Source organism: Sebastes umbrosus, chromosome 9 (assembly GCF_015220745.1).
Source record: "Sebastes umbrosus isolate fSebUmb1 chromosome 9, fSebUmb1.pri, whole genome shotgun sequence".
Taxonomy (NCBI): Eukaryota; Metazoa; Chordata; class Actinopteri; order Perciformes; family Sebastidae; genus Sebastes; species Sebastes umbrosus.
In genome coordinates this window covers 26,062,738-26,082,404 of record NC_051277.1, presented here as the reverse complement: position 1 = coordinate 26,082,404, position 19,667 = coordinate 26,062,738, and the positions used below count along the sequence as shown (strand labels likewise).

General features: G+C 40.1%; 1 protein-coding gene across 1 annotated transcript; it reads right to left on the bottom strand.

Annotated features, from left to right (window-relative positions):
- Positions 1 to 3,379: 3,379 nt before the first annotated feature.
- Positions 3,380 to 19,351, bottom strand: LOC119494722 (endothelin receptor type B-like). The gene is made up of 8 exons (XM_037780829.1): positions 19,190 to 19,351; positions 11,293 to 11,839; positions 10,085 to 10,197; positions 9,795 to 9,999; positions 6,507 to 6,656; positions 6,263 to 6,396; positions 6,046 to 6,154; positions 3,380 to 5,446 (listed from the first exon to the last, which is right to left on the bottom strand). The coding sequence occupies exons 2-8, from the start codon at positions 11,680 to 11,682 to the stop codon at positions 5,306 to 5,308; spliced, it is 1,242 nt and encodes a 413-aa protein (XP_037636757.1). The 5' UTR covers positions 11,683 to 11,839; positions 19,190 to 19,351; the 3' UTR covers positions 3,380 to 5,305.
- Positions 19,352 to 19,667: the final 316 nt, after the last annotated feature.

Sequence of the window (19,667 nt, the reverse complement as noted above, 5' to 3'; positions counted from 1 at the left end):
ATGACAAATTTACAGAGAAAGTCAGCATGGCCTAAAAACAGTGAAAACGGCTTTCCAATTCCTTTCCAAACAGCCTACTTAAAGGTGCCCTGTGGAGATTTTTTGCATTTACATTCAGTGTTACTTACCAAAACACATTGAGTCAACTCAAATAATTTATTTATATAGCACATTTCATACGACAGCCGTAGACTCAACAGCCAATTAGACTGTTAACAGACCATTAAATAGGTGTTATCGGTCGCTATAAGCACCATAGAGGTGAGTCAATAGGGGCCTACTAGATCCAATATTAGGTGTTATCATCTAGATCACCAAAAGAAGGTATAAAAGAACACGACAGCGACCTTTAGCGACTGCAGTAATAATAACTGGAGCATACGTGAAAGTCAGGCGCTGTAGTATAGACAGCGTGAAACTCCATATGGGGTGGAGGTTTGGGGCGATGGATGGGACACAAAACACATGGTCAAATTTTTTTTTCCACTTAGTCGTTTTGTTGCCTAAACCTAAACAAGTTGTAGTTTTGTTGCATAAACCTACAGAAGCCTTTTTATCTGTGTTCAAAACATAAGTTTTCATTCAGTTTTACAACATAGTAGGCATAGTAGGCTCCTTATGACCCACATCTATGGTGCTTATAGCGACCAATAAACCTATTTAATGGCCTGATAACAGTCGAATATGGGTGGACTCAATATGCTTAAAAATAAAAAGATTATAAATGACAAAAACGTATAAGATAAAAAAAACATAAGATTAGAATGTATATAAAAAAAGGGAATAAGATCAGAAGGTATTATCATTATTATTAAAAAGGGAATAATAATAGTACAGATTCTAAAATAAAAGTTTTACCCTTAACTACGCACTTATAACTAAAAGCTTGTGAATAAATAAACAGAATGCCAACTTTGTCTAATTCAAAGTTAAAAGAAACAGAACGATCTTCCAATAAGATAAGAAGAAAGCCAGTTTAGAACTGTGCCTCTAAGGCCTAAACGGTGTTCAAAGAAGAAGGTCAACTGTCTGGATCGAAGGCTGGACTGAGGTCGAGAAGTACCAGAATAGAAACTTCATGGTTGTCTGACCCAGCCCGTTTGACGTCAAATACAGAGGCTTCGTCATGGCCGTCGGCGTGTTATACCAACACACATGGCACTCTTTAGTGCCGGTATGAAACGCAACGGGTGTTCCATTAACTACAATGTGAACTCAGTACACGCTCAGAGAAAGTGCGGCAGGAGAGATTTTGGTGACCTAGTTTAAAGAGCGAAAAGACACACGGCGGGCCGAAGGAGGTGGATGGGTCCAACAAACACAAGGCTTTCATTCAGGAGACCGCGGTTCATGCCCCATGCGTTAAGTTTCACTTTCACGTTACGATCAGCTGTTCGTTCGTGACCCGTATTCACAACGTTCAGTTTCATTCTCACTATACTAACATAGTAGTTTTAAGCCCAACCATGTAGTTCTTTCCTGAACCTAAACTATAATGGTTTTGTTGCCTAAACCTAAAGGGATGCCGGGGGTAACTTAAGTGGTTTTGATGCCAAAATAAAGTGACGCCAAGAGGCGGTATGTGATATGTGAGCAAATTTGAAGATCATTAACAACACTGACTAGGGCAGTTTCTGTACTCTAAAACCAAACTGATATGACAGATACATATGAAAGGATGGAAGGTTTGAGATTGGTCTGTAGTTCTAAATAATAAATGGATCAAGATTACTTTTTTGGAGTTATGATAGCATGTTTGAGACCTGTGGGGAAATTTCAGAGAGTAGGAACGCATTAGCAATCTCAAGGACATCATCATCTACCAAACAGATGAAAACATTTTATCTAGACTTTTTCATTTCTTTGTTATATGTACTGAGCAGGTTCTTAGAGATATTATAATCAGCCTGTAAGCGTGTAATTCTTTCCACATTCCTCAAAGGTGCTTTTGTTTTACCAGAAATAAATTTAGTCTCTACAGGCGCAGTGTCATTCATAATTAGTGTCACTGAAAAGTGGCAGGACACACACTGTTAGAACTGGATGTAATAGTGGAAGACATAAGGATCTCTGGATTGGGTCATATCAGACCAAAAGCCATAAACTGGATACGATTATCATTCCTTTCTGTTAGGTTGCATACCATCTGCTCTGTAGAGGCTTGAATCAGTCCAAAAGTAATCAGAGTTTGAGATGAAGTCATATCCTGCAGCTGAACACACGTTTTGTAAACAGTTGTGGAAACTGAAGAGTCGGCTAACACGTTCAGAGTGTATCCCTGAGCTCCAACATTTGATTGTATTGAACGTATTTCCTTCCTCATAAAACATTTCCTAAAGCCGAGATTTGAAGTATTTAGAATCCAGCATTGTTAACATCCATGTTTACTTGCTAGTAGTCGTCTTCTTCTCTGCCTTTGCTGGTGCAGTGCAGCATATCGTTGGGGCATTACAGCCCGGGCTGTTCTCATGCACCGTTCGTAGCTATACCTACGAAAAGTAAAAGAGCGACAAAAGCTGCGTAGGCAGGAGGTAAAAAAGTGTTCATACCCCGCGTGAAACCAGAAGTCAACGTTGATTTATTTGTTACGTAACTTCCATACGTAAGTTACGCCACTTCCTGAGTTATTTTAACACAAACTCTGATCTTTTCCTAAACCTAACCAAGTAGTTTTTGCCATGTAACTTCCGTACTTAAGTTATGTTACTCCTGGTGTTATTTTAACACAAGCCAGCATCTTTTCCTAAATCTAACTAAGCAGTTTTGTTGCCTAAACCTAACCAAGTAGTTTTTGTCATGTAATTTCCGAACTTAGGTTATGCTACTTCCGGTGTTAATTTAACCCAAACCACAATCTTTTCCTCAACCTAAGTAGTTTTGTTGCCTAACTAAGTAGTTTTGTTGCTTAAACCTAACCAAGTCGATCTTTTCCCAAACCTAACCAAGTCGATCTTTTCCTAAACCTAACCAGGTAGTTTTTGTCACGCAACTCCCTCAATTAAGTTACGCAACTTCAGGTGTCAATTTAACCCAAACCACGTTCTTTAGTAGTAGTTTTGTTGCCTAAACCTAACCAAGTTGTTTCCTGTGAAGACAGAAGTTTATTTGGAAAAGACTGGAGCAGAAATTGACACGTGTGTCACGTGTTGCAGGACATTCGTAGGAAAACGCACGAAAAATGAGGAATAACTTTTTGTAAGATATACATGAGGATACGTTGTACAGCCACTTGTCAATCAATCAGTGGAATAGTATGAAACCAAGGTAAACAAAACAGGGACCCACTCATAGAAAAAAACATCTCCATAGCGCTACTACAGGTCAAATACTCCATCGTGAACATGTACTAGACTTAAGTAAATTACTCAAACAGCACAAATGCTATAAAATAATATTTATTACGGCATACTCTCAACAAATAAGTACAAAGTATAAATGTAAAACACCAGGGCCAATATTCACATTACATTTCATCTTCAACCTCAAATTACTTCTAAAAGTCTCAGCTTGGTCACAAAGACCTTCCAGTACACAGTCGCCTCTAGATGTAGCTATAAATACATATAAATACATATGATGAGTTAATGAGTCACACACTGCATGACCAGCTGAATTCTGCACTCTAATACAACGGCAATGGAACATTAATATATTGCATAAATCAAATCTATTTTCAGCGTGAACAAACACCTTGTCTGGTTTCTCAGCAAAAATTTGTTTTTAAATGAGGACACATCAATTTGACATAGAAAACTCAGATTATGTGATGTTTCCATCACCGTGTCTTAGTCAGGATGTGGTGAGAGCCCAAAAATGGATTCATCTTGTGCTTGTATCATCAGTATATGCTCTCACTACTGGCAGTGATTCACTTAAGTTTTTAAGTTAGCTTATGAATTGTAACCTGCAGATTTTTCCATTCTCTTGTCTGGCTTTTCAAAGAGCCCAATCTTTTTTTTTTCATGATGTGGTGGCATCACAAGGTTTGTCACAAGTACGTGACGACTGAGGGCTTGCCTTTGTTTTCTCATCATGAGATCCTTCTTCAGCCTGCATCTCTCTGTCACAAATTACGCTAGTTAAACACATCCTGGATTCTACCTGGATTATATTGAATAGAAACAAGTAATATATATCTAAATAATTTTCTATGACTATTTAAAGAAATGTAATCCCCACTAAAAACATTCACTTCTTAAAAACATCTGGCTGTACAGGAATTCTTTTTTCCTTCCTAATGCTTTTAAATGGGTCAATCTTAGGATATGTCTTCTGCGAGCAATTTCCCGCCACAGGAACATCTTTGTAACATGACCACACGCTGGAGGTGAAATATGGGGAAATAATAAATGGACACCTCATGCTGGAAGATTAAACAAGCCTCAAATGTTTTGTGATATATATATTTTTTTTAGAAAAATAGAAGCTACATTGTAAGAGAAGTAAAGACAGTGGAAACATGTACAAAAGCATGAATACTGCAATAATGAAAGCATTCATAAATGACCTCTTCTGCGTAGCATGACTAATCATCTGGTGTTTTTCAGCGTTGCAGTGCAACAGCTGGCCTCCACATGACTTGAAGCGGCGATGGTTTCCAGATAAAAGATTTCCGATAATTGGCTCTCCGCGTGACAGTGGGGCCCATTTTTCTCTGTTATGATGTCACCGGGGCACATGGGCGTCAGCGAGCTCAGTGACAGCATGCAGTTGATTGTCAGATAATCAGCTTTTGTGTTTATATGAAGAGGCACAGTCGTGCATTTTTATAAAAAAAAAAAAAAAAAGACCTTTTGGAAAGTAACTCAGGGTCACGGTTTCCCTCTCTCTTTCCCTGTGAGGTATTAAAGCTTCAACAGGTAGTACTTATCAGGGCTGTTATTCATACATAAAGCACTTAGGCTAGATATAATTATAATTCTGCAGGCTGCTTGTAAATAATCCTGTACATCAATTTACATGCAGCTTTAATAAAGATTCTTTATAAATGTATTGACCATGTGGGTCCACTGAGAGACTCTTAGTCCTCTACGCAAGCCTCAGTGTCGGAATATGAACAGATTTATGCAGCCTCGGTTCCATCGTAAGTTTTTGCAGTTAGTATCACAGCCTGAACGGGTACAGTCCTGTTATTTCATTCATTCATTCATCAGTTTGGGGTCCAGAGTCCTTCAGCCTGCTGTGAGTCCTGTAGAAGTGACTTCTACCTCGCTCCTCTCTCTCCTCATTGGTCTGTTGGCAGTGGTAGCTGTTTCCCCGCAATGGGAACATGGGTTTGGCAGAAAAGGTGTGTGTGGTGGTGCGTTTATGAGGAGCTTGTGTATTTCTGACTGGAGTGGGAGCTGGAGCGGTCTAGTCCGTTCCCGTGACAGGAGCCCTTCCATCGTCCTCCTGAACCTCGTTCATCCAGGGGAGATGATCTGTAGCACCAGCAGCACAGGCAAGACTGCGGGGCAAGAACACACACAGTTATTTGCTTTTGCTTTTTGTTGACTGTTTTTTTCCCATAAACTGTACATATAGATGGACTTCCTCCCAATGTACAAAAGTGAAGCCAAACTCTCCCTGTGAAAAGGTTGCCTTTCTCCCTTTTCACTGGGCCCTGTTCCCCAAAATTAATTTTGTGTCTGCTTGATTGTTGATTTCAGTCCAATGTTTCAGTTTATTTGATACAATGTTAAGTAGTGTGCATAAATGACACAAGCTTGTTTAGTTTGTTTTATGGGTTCATAGGATTTTGTTGTCCTGCCTGGGATGGATAGATTAGTTATATTAAATGCTGAACTCGAGGCTTCAAAACGGCAGTGCACAAACCAATGGGTGATGTCACGGTGACTACGTCCACTTCTTACATGTTTGGCCCATGTCCCATCAGCTAACATGGAGGGGGTGGGATTTATAACCTATACTGCAGCCAGCAACCAGGGGGCGATCCAGATGTTTTGGCTTCACTTTTGGGAAGCTGTCATGTCGTCCATCTTCATATACAGTCGGTTGTATTTTCTAATAATACCATATTCTCATTGCCAGTGTGTACCCTCTTACCTGGAAGCAGTTTTTAAACTTCTGGCTGACAAAGTAGAGGGCAATCGGGTTAATGCAGGAGTTTAAAGAGGCCATGTTGATGCCGATGTAATCCATCACTAACAGGAAGCTGGCGGGGGAAAAGGGCAAAGTTTACATTAAGGACCACAGGAAGTCGCTGAGCAGAGAACAATGGGGCCTCATGACGTTTGCAGTGTATCTGCGTCGCTTACTGTACCTGAGCAGCTCACAGCGGTTGGGGTCATTCTGGTCGTAGATTGTTTTCTTCAGAATACGGCTGAGATGAAGGGGCAGCCAGCAGAGAGCAAAAATCAACACGAGGCAGAACACCGTCTTCGCTACTTCCCTGCGCTGCACACACACACACACACACACACAAAAGACAAACGTTGATGCTGATTGCTTCTGTCTTTACAAGTTTTCAGTTACAGTGGATCTGAATGAGCCATCTGCACGTATACCTGTTTCATGTGGTCGTTGAGGGCGATGCGCATGCCTTTTTTGCGACTGAGCATCTCGCATGACATGAGTGTGTAGAAGATTCCTGTGCAGGCCAGTGGGAAGCAGAAATAGAAGCCAAACAGCCACCAGTCTTTCACATCCTGGTAGAACTGGAAAAAAGTACAGCAAGAAATAAGTGTTATGGAAGTTTCTTACATATATTGTACAAAGATTTAAAGCTGAAACTGATGCCTTGTATTTTCTGTAACTCTTGCCCGAAACACTTTATTATTTACATTTTTATGTCAGAGATTCTTGAACTGAATTACAGGACTTCCTATTAGGAGTGGGAATCACCAGAAGCCCCACGATACGATATTATCACGATACTTAAGTCACAATACAATCTCATTGCGATATGCTGAGTATTGTGATAAGATATATTGCAATTTATTACCTTTTTCAACTGCAAATTATGTTGTTTGTTAAAATCTGTTTTATCTAATAAGTTTCACATGGTTGGTACAAATCGATTCCTTAGGTCTTCTAGTTTCATTTAATATCTTCACTAGCTTTAAGACTGAGTCGGATTGTTAAGAGGTTAATAGTTTATATAAGAAAAGGCTGATACTTGACGTATGAGTATTGATACAGTATTGCCATGCAAAGTATCGCAATACTATGCTGTATCAATTTTTTCCCATACCCCTACTTCCTATAGACAAAAACAACCTTAAATTTCAATCTAAAAAAAAAACGTCACTCTTCTATTTTCATAATAATGCAGACAGTGAGATGTTTCATGTTTCATTATCAATCTTATCTTACTACAACAATATTCTATTCATAAAACCAGTGTTGAGGTCAAATCAACCCAAACCGAGACCAAGTCATGACCAAGACCAAACTGTATCAAGACCGAGACAAAAAACAAGACTTTGAGGGGTTGAGACCAAGTCAAGACCGAGACCAAGGCAGGGTGAGACCGAGTTAAGACCAAGACCAGTGCCAGTCCCAGTACCGCTGTGTGGTCCTAGGTAGCCACATTTTATTGCTGAAGGTTTGGCGGTCATCTCCTCCCAGACAGCCTCAGCTTCTTCTCCAGTCTGCCACATTCACTTTCTTGGAGTGCTTTTGAAGGGGGACGGGAAGGCATGACAGCCGTTAACAGTGAAAATTTCAAATTAGAGATGAGTCGTGTTATTAGTTGCATTCATACGTGAATAGTAATGTTCCCGCAGTTGTGTTCTTGACCGGTCTTGAAATAAAAATCCAGAGTCTTCTTTGTCCGAGACCACGACAAGACCGAGTAAATATGTGGCCGATTCCCAAATGAGACCAAGACCTTCAAAAAGTAGTCTTGAAAGAAGGCATGACACACCGTGACCAGTGGTTCTGGATTGAATACAGAGAAGATGTTAGCGCACTACCACAACTTTTAAATTTGGTACAAATATGTTAAATTTGTTTCAGACCTGTTTTGGTTCGGTACAAATTCTTCCTTTTGTACTTGTTTGCCCTTGTGGAAAGTTTTGTTGATGAATTAAAGACATTTCCTCAATTAAGTCCAAAATACCAGTTCTTCTCAAAGTAATCCACCAGTTCCGGCTGAATTTGGGTCTTGCTAAACTCAAATTACAATTCCCTAATTTAAAAAGACACATGAAAAGACATTGCAGCTTCATGCTTCATTTCCACCGTATCCTGCAATCCAGACGCTGCATGGTTTAAATAAATGTGAATTATACACATATTGGAAAAGTCTTTCCAATTTGTTTCTTGCTGTGCAGTTTGATGAACCTGCTGTGAATGTTGTGAGTCAGATTCAGTGATTTGCATGCAGTGTGTGTGGATCGTATTATTCTCTTTTGGAATAACAAATTACTTGTTGACAGAGCTTGAAAAAGACAAAAAAGAAATCTTGATTAAAGGAACACACTAATTGTATTTGTTGGTGCTCAGGACCTGTTTGTACTTAACATCAGTTCCTTGGATGGCAGCTGGATTCTCAAGATGTCATGAGAATCAAACATGTCCTATGAAAATCCATCTTCTCAGGCTTCAAGTAATGATTCCTGTGAGAAGCTCTGGCCGTGGCTTAGGTGTGTGAGACGACACAAAGCGACTGTTCATTCTAAACAACAATGGCTGTTCCAGAAGAGGTTATCGTAGATGCTGCGATAGCATCAGTTATATCAGAACTGGAGTGTATTTCTTCACTGAAAGAAGAGCAAAGAACAGCACTGAAGGCGATGTATTCACTCTTCTTCCGACTGGCTTCGGCATGAGTTTGATTGACAGATGGTTCATCCAGTCCCCTGCCAAGTTTTTTTTTAAAGTGCCTGCCCTTTTCTGAACAGTTTCCAATGACGGTTCTGTGTAACAAACATGGACTGTATATAAAGAAGGACGACGTGACAGCTCCCCAAAAGTGAAGCCAAAACATCGCAATCGTCCCCTTGTGGCTGGCTGCAGTATAGGCAATAAGTCCCGCCCCCCTCAATGTTAGCGGATGGGATGTGGGGTCAAACTAAAAAGTCACACATCAAATACATTTTTCCCAAAGATGGTTTCTGTCATTTTAGGTAGTTCTTATCAAGCAGATGTATGTTCAAGTGTTCATCTTTCTGATAAGTTTGGTTTTAATTAGTTATTTCATGCTATAAAAAGAGGGCGAGACGTCATGATTGGCAGCTGTGATACTCTCTCGCTAACAAGCTGCAGCTGTGCTCGGCTCGCGTTTGGTTCGATCGGGTGTGTGGGCGGGACCTCGATATCACGGTTCCAACGCCCAATCACTACTGTAGAGACTCTGGTTCCAAATGACGTCAAAGTCTCAACATGGCAGACTCCGTATCCGGTATGTTTTGGCTTCACTTCTGTACAGTGGGAGGAAGTGGAGACGTGTTGTCCATCTTTATATACAGTCTATGGTAACAAACCATATGGCTGGTCAGGTTAAACATCAGGTGCAGGTTGAGCAACATCCACATCTTTTTTCTAACTTTGCCTTAAAGGTGCAAAATTACAAATTCAGAGCATATCTGTGATTGAGAGATTGCCTCCACATGGCTCTCAACACGGCGATGGTTGAGCCGGCGGCTAGCAGCACATACTGTACAACCAAAACAGAACATAAACCCAAAAATATTGGACAGATGCCCTACACTAACATATTGCACATTCCCTGAATATAATAAAAAACAAATAATAAACTATAAACAATAAATCCACCCCCCCTTCATCTGTTAATGTTCAGTAAGTATCCAGCTGTTTGAGTGTCTATGCCATTAAAATTAAGTGGCTACCTTCATAAAGCTGGTCGTCTGATCTGGATGGAGCAGACACACGCGTAGTTTGTTGCCTCTGTACGGCATCTCCAGCATGTCGAATGCCAGCGCCTCAGGGACCGCGAGCACCACAGCAAGCAGCCAGATCAGAGTCACCTCCACCGCTTTCCACAGAGGGATCCCCATCCCCTTCACCCTGCTCCATGACGTCACCGCGTGATAGCTACACAAACACAGAAGTGTGCATTAGCTGCTTTCAGCACTTACGTTTGTCTTGTGTGTGTGTGGAGTAATAGAAGTCTACTCACCGGTCAATACTGAGGGCGCACAGGCTGAGAACAGTGATTCCCACAGACGCCTTTTGGATGAACGGCATCAACTTACAGATGTACACGCCGAACGGCCAGTCCTCGGCTATTAGCTGCAGGGCAAAATAATAGAAGCAGATGGAGAGGAAAGACATTTGTAATGAGAGAAGTGTCCTCTGGGTTCACGGAGGGGTCCCTTCCTCCTTGCGTCTGCCATTATTACTGCGGCAGCAATTCCTCCTCATACATCTCCCAGGGGTGATAAAATCAGTTCAGAATAAGGACAATGTCCCCAGGCTACACATTTGATTATTATGGATAGCTTAGCACTTGTCAGTCACCTATGTACCTAAATGTACAGTATGTCGCTTGCAACGCTAGGTTGTATCACCTAGATCCAGTTTTCAAAACCACCCGTTATCAATTCTTCAGATCCTGTTTCTCATTATACGTATCATACATTTCCTCTCGTAATGTCACAAATACCTGAAACACAGGACCTTTAAGGCAAAAAGAAGACATGAACCCGAGTGACTATTACTCAGATCTGCCTGGATGAAAAGCAGCACAGCACTCCAGCTTCAATCACTTAAATCCTATCACATGTTGTTTTCGGCTTTGCTTTTAGAACGTCTCACTGGCACACAGTTGTGAACATTTGGCAGTGACTGCATTTACACCCAAGGCCGCTGGGTGCTTTCACATCGCACACACACGAGGCAAGTGAGGAAAACAAAGGAGTTTTTCCTCAAATCAACAAGTTGTCCCCAACTGTTGCAATGCTTTTCGTTTGAATGGTCCCTTGTAGTTGTGGAGGAAAAGTTGGCAGAGTCTACACCGAAAAAGTCAATTAACAAAACCACACAACACATACTAAATGTAGCGGCGATGAACTCGTAAATAAACCACAGGATGTGTCAAGAAAGGTGTTGCAAACAGCTCATCTGTAACTGTGAAAGTTCATTTCGGGGAAATAGTCGTTCTAAATTAGACTGCAGATTGAATCAAGATTTTATGTCATGTGCAAAAGCTGCATCCTATCATTTGATATTGAAATTCATTTGATTTAATGGCTCGATTTAACTATGAAACATTATCATCAGTTCCACAAAGTCAAAAATAACTAACAGGCCTGCAGAGATCATCGGTCATATGCGACTAACAGAGGAAACACCAGACAGACAGACACAAAGGACAACTGTGGTCACCTTAAACACGTTGATGGGGATGGCGATGATGATATAAAGCAGGTCCCCCAGAGCCAGGCTGCCGATCAGGACATTGGGCCCGTTCCTCATGCACTTGTTCTTATATATGATCCGGAGCAGCGATGAGTTGCCGATGATCCCCACCACAAAGATCAGGCAGGACACGATGGTGTTCACGTACTTGAAGGCGTACTTGATCTCCGTGGGCTTTATGCACATGGGGGGGAAGGAGCCCCGCGGCCGGCCCGGCTGTGAGGGCGGAAGCGGGACGGAGGCGTTGCTCTTGGAGGTCTCTGAAGCTCCAGGGACGCCCTGGGTGTCGCGGGCAAACCGAGAGGCTCCGACCACGGCGACCATCAGGAGACACAGCAGAGCGGCGACGGCCCTCATCCTCGCACCGGCCTCACACCACTCACGCAGCAAGACGTTAACGCTAACTCAAGGCGGTCTAAAAATACACGTTTAAAAGACACTCATACAAACATCCACACATTGGGCCTTGCTCCGGGCCTGGCGGCGTGGGTCTGTGAGTCCGAGCGTGTTTGTCCTGCGGAGAGAGTAGACAAACCATCAGCACACAAAAAAGTTGCATGTACTGGATCAGGTTTGTACAGACTTGCAACTTTGTTGAACTATCACAAACGTATGTTTGGTGATGAACTTAGGGCAAAAGCATCCACACACCAGGGAGCTCAGCTTACTGGAGCCTGATCCTGCTCTTCGTCAGGCAGATTAAAGTAAATGTTCAAAGCAGAAACACGGTTCAAGTATCGATGGCGCAGTTAATTCAAACAGATTAAGCTTGATCCTTGTTCATGAGGAAAGTGGTTCTGAATCAACAGGTGTTAAAATAATTTTGATTCTGATATTTTTTCAATATTCCATTAAATAGCAAGAGAGCATTAACAGCACATGTACATATATACAATGTATGTCATTACACAGGCTGTTCTCACACCATTCGTAGCTATACATATTGGTAACCTAAACCTAACTATGTAGTTTTGTTGCGTAAACCTAACTAAGTAGTTTTATTGCCTAAAACTAACTGAGTAGTTTTATTGCCTAAACCTAACTAAGTATTTGTTTTGCCTAAACCTAACTAAGTAGTTTTATTGCCTAAAACTAACTGAGTAGTTTTGTTGCCTAAACCTAACAAATTAGTTTTTCTGAGAAAACTGAAGTTTATTTTGAAGGAAAATGGGGAATAACTTTTTGTAAGATATCATATGAACCGTTGTATGAGGATACGTTGCATTACAACACTGAGAACACTTTTGTGTATTGGATAAGTATCTCTAAGAATAAAGGAGAGGGGGTAATATGAACAGAAAGAGAAGAGAACATAAAACAGACGTGATAACTGAGGTTATAGGTTGGATGACAAACAGTGCTTCTGTGTGCGTGTGTGTGACAGATATACTTTCTTTCTCTCACAGAGGACCCTAGCTGGGCTCTGAGCCTTTCAAGAATCATGTGTACCCCCGAATGCCCTCGGGCGTCTCTCAGTATGATTGATGATGGCGGCAATATCTCTAGACAGGCAATCAGGGCGCACAACACACACACACACACACACACTCACACAACTGATGTGCAAACAAACCTCTTGACACCATCTTTTGGAAAGGAAAAAGTTAGGGAACAAATGCTTTTGTTTTTAACGATCACATCTAACAACGTGCTTACACTTATAAAACTCCACTTACAGACCATACAAACACACACACACACACACACACACACACACACACACCCACAGACACACACACACACACACTCTCAAACGCAACTGGCATTGATAGCCCAATTCGGCTCAAAAACACAGAGGCTCGTTCTGTTCGCACACACAAAGACACGCAGTCACATGGATGCACTCACACACACATCACAAGAAATCAGTTTTGAAAAATGTCCGTCCTTACGTCTCCTCTCTATCAGCTGAATACTGCCTTTGTGTGGTATAACATGATACCTCATTAGGCCATGTCAGTGCAGGCTTGTCTGATCTAATTGGAAAGCTGAGTTTTTTTAACTGGACTGATCCTCTTAATCTAATACATTTGGCTTTATCTCTGACCTTGAGCTGTGCTGGCGTTGCTCGAAAGAAAGAAAGAAAGAAGGAGGTGGAATGTTGGCAACCAGCCGGGTGAAAGTGGAGGGGAAGTTACAGTTCAAAAAATGTGTGTTTGTGTATGGGAAGGGGAGTATGAGAAATGAGAAAAAGGAGTTAGAAAAGTAAAAAAACAACAACACTGTAATGCAGGAACGTAATGGAAAGAAAGAAAAGAGGCCATGATTGAGATGAGTGACAGTTTGATCTACTGTACCGTATTTAGGAAGAACAATAGGAGGAAACAGGAAAAGTCAGAGGAGGGGAAAGAACGAGTGAGAGCTGAGGAACTATGCCTGAGAGAACAGGAGTCATGAGGTTGACCTGAAGGCAGTAAAAGATGTGGGGAGGGTGAATGAATTTGCAAAATGGATTATATTTGAATGGAACATTGAGAAACAAATGCCCAGTATTAGAAGAAAATGTGACTTTGAGCCTGAGCTTGTGAAATAGAATGACTTAATGTTATTATTAATATTATGCCAGTGGTTTGATAATTTAATGAAGTTATAGAATAACCGGGTCAAAGCATAACTCAGCATTTAGCAAGATTATTATTGATGCATTACTTTAGCGTATAATACCTTTACTCCAATGGTTCCAAACCTAGGGGGCGGGCCCCTCCAAAGGGTCCCAAGATAAATCTGCAGAGTTGCGGTGATTTGAACTTTTCTCTAATTGTTGCTTTCTTGGTGAAATATTGGATAATTTGACCTCTTTGGGACTCTTCTCACATGATTTCATTTAAACAGTAATTAAATGAAACCATGTGAGAAGTTTAGGGGTGTAATGTCTCTTTTGTGAGGCTGATAACTTCTGAAACAAGACGATGGGCCACAAGCCAAAACGGTTGGGAACTACTGGTTTAATCCTAAGAATATATTGTAGTTTATACACTTATTATATATTTTTTATATGCAGCAGAGTAGAGGTATAAAGTAGCATAACATGAAAATACACATATAAAATACAAGTACCTTAAAATTGTACTTAATTACAGTACTTGAGCCAATGTACTTAGTTACTTTCCCAACACTGTTTAGTTGTATGAAAAACTTCACAAAAATACAACTCAAACATTACAGCTGATGCACAGCAGTGAGTCAGGGCCGGGCATTTTGAGGAAGAGGAGGAAGAAGAAGAAGAAGAAGAAGAAGAAGAAGAAGAAGAAGAAGAAGAAGAAGAAGAAGAAGAAGAAGACAAATGGGAAATACAGGAGGGTCCATCAGGAGAAATGTCCGGACCAAAATTATTTAAAACATCTTAAATGAAAAATATCTTTGAAATCATGTGTCTCTAATCCAGAATGTCTGTAATTTATTTTGACAAAGATTGTTTGCTCCATAACTGATGTTTAAAGATGATCTATTCCCATTCACTGCAATAGTTTACACAAGGATAAAATTCAACATATTGTCAAAAATTCAGTTTTTGACATACACACAATTTACCGCACTACATCTACCGTGACATCTAAATTTTGTCATTTTTTTCATGAACATTTGAGATTTATTTAGTGAGAATTTGCAGAAGCTGTTTACAATAAAACATTCTGATGCACTGTGGGCTCAATTTTTGATAATTCAGAAATCTGGCTGGATTGTTTGTGGAGGAAGATGCAACGTTGTAAGTTTGGTGTCAATTGAGCAAAAAAAATATAAACAGTTTACAGTTTTTGAGAAAAACAGAGGAATGGACTTTCTGCCAGCTGAACATTTATGCTTGTTCGGGCCTATATGTTGGTGAAAGTTGTAAAGTGCTAGCACATACGACTGATTTGTTATTAATTTTCAAAGTCTCCAACTTTTGCTCTAACGCCACCATCAGGACTATTGGCCAACAATGCCAGTTGAGTATTGAAGTTTAGCATAGGACTATGTGCAAAGTTCTGTTTATTTTCATGAATGGGAATATAATTACAGGAAAACTAATCCAGGACACTGATGCAATACACTCCTGTCCTGTGTTGATTCAACCCTGTGGTAATTTTTGAGCTTGTAGTGTTTGGTGTTGTAATGTATTGACATTGCAAGGTGTTCCTGTTATTTTGTCCCCCCCATCACCAGATTGGAATAACAGGAACACCTTATGGTCAAAACAGGAATGCTGCACATGAGTAAAAGTGCAAACACCGATGCACATGCAGTCACAATGTTTATAAAGATGGGAGCGGATGACTCAAAATGAAAAACACCAGCTGGGTTTCAGCTCCACTGAACTTAATTACACGGTTGTGTCTGTTAAATGTTTATAGACTCATTTTTGATTTGTTTTGAACGTGTAAAATATCGCTTTTCTGCCAGTTGCCTTTGGGGCCGGCTACACAAAACACCTTAAACTTTCTCCTTAAGTATGACACTTAAGGTTTAATTTATGCTGAGGGACTTACTTAACGGTGTTGTACAGAATCCCTTAAATGTTTTTCTTAGTTAAGGCAAGAAAACCAAATTGGCCAGAGGAGAAGATTATACTTTTGGAGGAATACAATACCAAGCAAGCAACAGAAAACAACAAATGTTAGAGATAATTGCAACGGAAATAATTCAAGTAACACCTCGCCTATTACTGACTGGACAGATCCCAAAACCATACAGCAATCATTAATTGCAAAGGGGTTGGAAGAGCTCAGCTGCAGTGATAAAACTCTACACAGCGCGGGACGAATCAAGGATTAACTACCTGTCAAATCTTTAGTGTAAAATGAGTCCTCCCGGTCACATACTCTTCTCGGGATGCTTTCATTTTCTTCATTTATCACTATGAACTCCGCCATGTTGCGATTAAGATAGAATCAGAGGTACCTTAAGTTTTTTTTTCCTTACTTTGGTTGCTAAGGTCTTCCGTGCAACGGTTTAAAGGGGAACTACACCCATTTTCAAAATTCATACATGTTATTCCGATGGTCTAAGACAGTCCAAAAAGTATAAATTAACATGCACAACTCTCTCCCAAATCCAAAAACTAAAGAGCTAAAACTCAAACTTGTGATGTCATGGGGTATAAAGTCTGGAGCTGCTCCATAGACAATAAGATCCAATAAATCTGGTCTATAAGACAAAAAGCCAGTGAATTGGACATAGTTTCATTCTTTTGATGTAAATATGTTATTGTGAGGGCAACAACATAATATCCATCACGTCCATCCATCACGTCCATCCATCACGCTGCATAAGGCCAATACATGTGCTGCACTAAGCTGCAGGTCATGAAATGTGTCTGGTGTGGATCCATCAGCACTGTAAGTGATACGAGCTGCAACACAGCAGGCCTTCTATTTCCATCTGCGCAACTGCATGAATGATGATGGCATGAGAGCATCTTTGAGGCCCTTCAGTCTAAAACATCGGCTTTACATGGCTTATAAAACATGTAAAGCCGAGTTTAATCACTGTAAAAATGAAATGGTAACGCTTTATAATAAGGGTACAAATCATATAGTTAGGTAATGCGTAACTAATGCATGACTCATGATGATTTAGTGCATGAATTAATGCTGGGTGTATCATGAATTCCTGTTGTTCACCATTAACAAATGATCAAGTCACTACTGTATGACTTTATGTGATTTGTTCACGCTTAAAGCTACAGTTGGTAACTTTAATAAAAACAACTTTTTGTCATATTTGCTCAAACTGTCACTATATCCTGACAGTAGTACATGAGACAGATAGTCTGGGAAAAAATCAGGTTCCTCTGCCTCCTTTCAGTGCTCCTGATGGTATTTGCAAGATTCCACCCAGGGGGCGACTCCTCTGGTTGCAAAAAGAAGTCTGATTGTATAGAAGTCTATGAGAAAATGACCCTACTTCTCACTTGAATTATTACCTCAGTAAACATTGTAAACATGAATTTATGGTCTCAATGGCTAATTTCAAGTCTTCTTCAATACAGCATGATGTTCATTTAGTAATTATGGTCCCATTTAGAGTCAAATAGACCATAAAGCAGGGTATGCTTCAGGGCGTGGCCACCTTGTGATTGACAGGTTGCTACCACAGCGTTGTACGGTCTGGACGTTTTGTCCGCATTTTTGTCTTACAACTTTAACCCTTTAACAGTGTGTTTTCAGTTCATGAAAGTTAATTATAACATTTTGGTCGCCTAAAAATGTCTTATTCAGCATTCGGCTGTACTTAGCTCCATCCTCTAGTGTCACTTCTGGTTGCAAAAAAAACCAAGATGGCGACGGCCAAAATGCCGAACTCAAGGCTTCAAAACTGCAATCCACAAACCAATGGGTGACGTCACGGTGACTATGTCCACTTGTTATATGATTCCACCGCACCCAAGAGGAGAGGAATCTGTTAAGTTGCTGTACCATTTGAAGTAGTTAAAGCCGAGTGTGGTTTGCAAATGTTCTGTCCTGATAGCGTATTAACATTTTGTGAGAAAGGAACCATTTTAGCATTTCTTCATATACATCTCTGCTTTGGTAAATGAATCATTTGTGATCACATTTGCAAATTCCTCTCTTCCTAAAAATGGCACGAGAGTGCTAAAATGTAAATAAACCATCCATTTCACAGATTGTTGCTACTGTATTGTAATACACTACAATACTCCCTGACTGAGATGGCACATTTGACTTACAACCAGTCAGAGCCAATGAGTCTCTAAAGCAGCTGTCAATCAACGCTTGCAAAGCTTGTGAATGTAGAAATATTAAGCATTTTTCGTGCATCACTTCTTTCAAACACAACAAACAAAATAAGAATAATTTTAAAAGACAAAAACTAGTAAATGTGATATAAATACCACTGGGTCATGCAGCAACATGTAAAAGACCAGTTGGATTTTTTTTTTTTAAAGCTTTATATTTCTATGAGAATGGTGTTTTGTTGAGCAAATGCATAGGTCTGAAATCCACTGTTAAGTCTTTGGAATAATTAATGAAGTAAATGTAAATGAACATCCCTTAATTGATGATCCATTAGGACTAAATGTGAACTACAAAGTCATAGTGACTTGATCATTTGTTAATGGTGAGCAACAGGAATTCATGATACATCCTGCATTAATTAATGCGTTAATCATCACAGGTCATGCATTAGTTAAACACTACTTAACTACATTGTTGTACTCTTAAAGTGCTACAGATTAAATTCTATAGGGTGTGTGAACAAAACAATGAAATCTAGGATTATTTGATATGCAAAGTTGTGATTCTTCAGTTAATGAAAATGTGAAGTGGAAGACAAATCACCAGCCCTATAATTAAGTTCAAGAAAGACTCCACACATACAAGACAAAACAAAAACATATAGAGAGATGCACCTTTTCCTACTATATGATTTGTACCCTACAAATCATATAGTTAGGTAATGCGTAACTAATGCATGACTCATGATGATTTAGTGCATGCATTAATGCTGGCTGTATCAGGAATTCCTGTTGTTCACCATTAACAAATGATCAAGTCACTAATTTAACTACACTGCACTGTTGTGCTACAGATTAAATTCTAGGGTGTGTGAACAAAACAATGAAATCTAGGATTATTTGACATGCAAAATTGTGATTCTGCATTAATGAAAATGTGAAATGGTTCACGAAGACAAATCACCAGCCCTATAATTAAGTTTAAGACAGACTCCACACATACAAAAACAAAAACATATAGAGAGATGCACCTTTTCCTACAAAATAAAAGTTTTCTCCATTGAGTCAGTCCAGTTCAGAAGTCATGAAAAGAGGCGCAGTATTCAGTCACTGGCACTGTCAAACCACTCCTTTGACCATGCACAATTAAACTCTTTGATTAGTCTAAATCAAGGTGAAACTTACCGGACCGGTGTTTGTGGAGTGAACAATAGCAAAAGTTTCCCCGATGATCAATATTCCAGCAGAGTTTCCGCTAGTTGGCCTGATGCTCAGTGAATAATTGTGATTTCTCCTTTGAGTTCCAGCAGTGAGAGTTCACGGTGTGTCCAGTGAGTCCAGACGCGCTCCGGCTGAGCTCTGACTCACCAAGTGACGGCTGCTGGCTTTTATAGCCACGAGCTGGGAGACTGCAGAGACAGCCAATCATGTTACAGATACCAGCATCCTTCACTCCCTGCTGTGTCAAGACGCAACTATACTACACACTGTAAACAATTGCTGTTAATTTAAAGCAGGATTTCAACAGTATTAACCTGTTATTGCTAAAAACAGTGCTTTACTGTTAATACAAAAGAAAACCTGTTAAATTACGCTCATAGGCCGTTTTTTAACTGAACTATAATGCATTCTTAAAAAAAACAGCACTTTACTGCTGATCAAC

What these genes read in the sequence shown, in the direction of transcription:
- LOC119494722 (XM_037780829.1), bottom strand. Translation starts at nt 11,682, where the DNA reads ATGAGGGCCGTCGCCGCTCTGCTGTGTCTCCTGATGGTCGCCGTGGTC. An exon ending in TGCGCCCTCAGTATTGACCG is followed by an intron (nt 10,000 to 10,084) that starts GTGAGTAGACTT and finishes GTGTTTGTGTAG; the next exon opens with CTATCACGCGGTGACGTCAT. An exon ending in AACCGCTGTGAGCTGCTCAG is followed by an intron (nt 6,155 to 6,262) that starts GTACAGTAAGCG and finishes TTCCCCCGCCAG; the next exon opens with CTTCCTGTTAGTGATGGATT.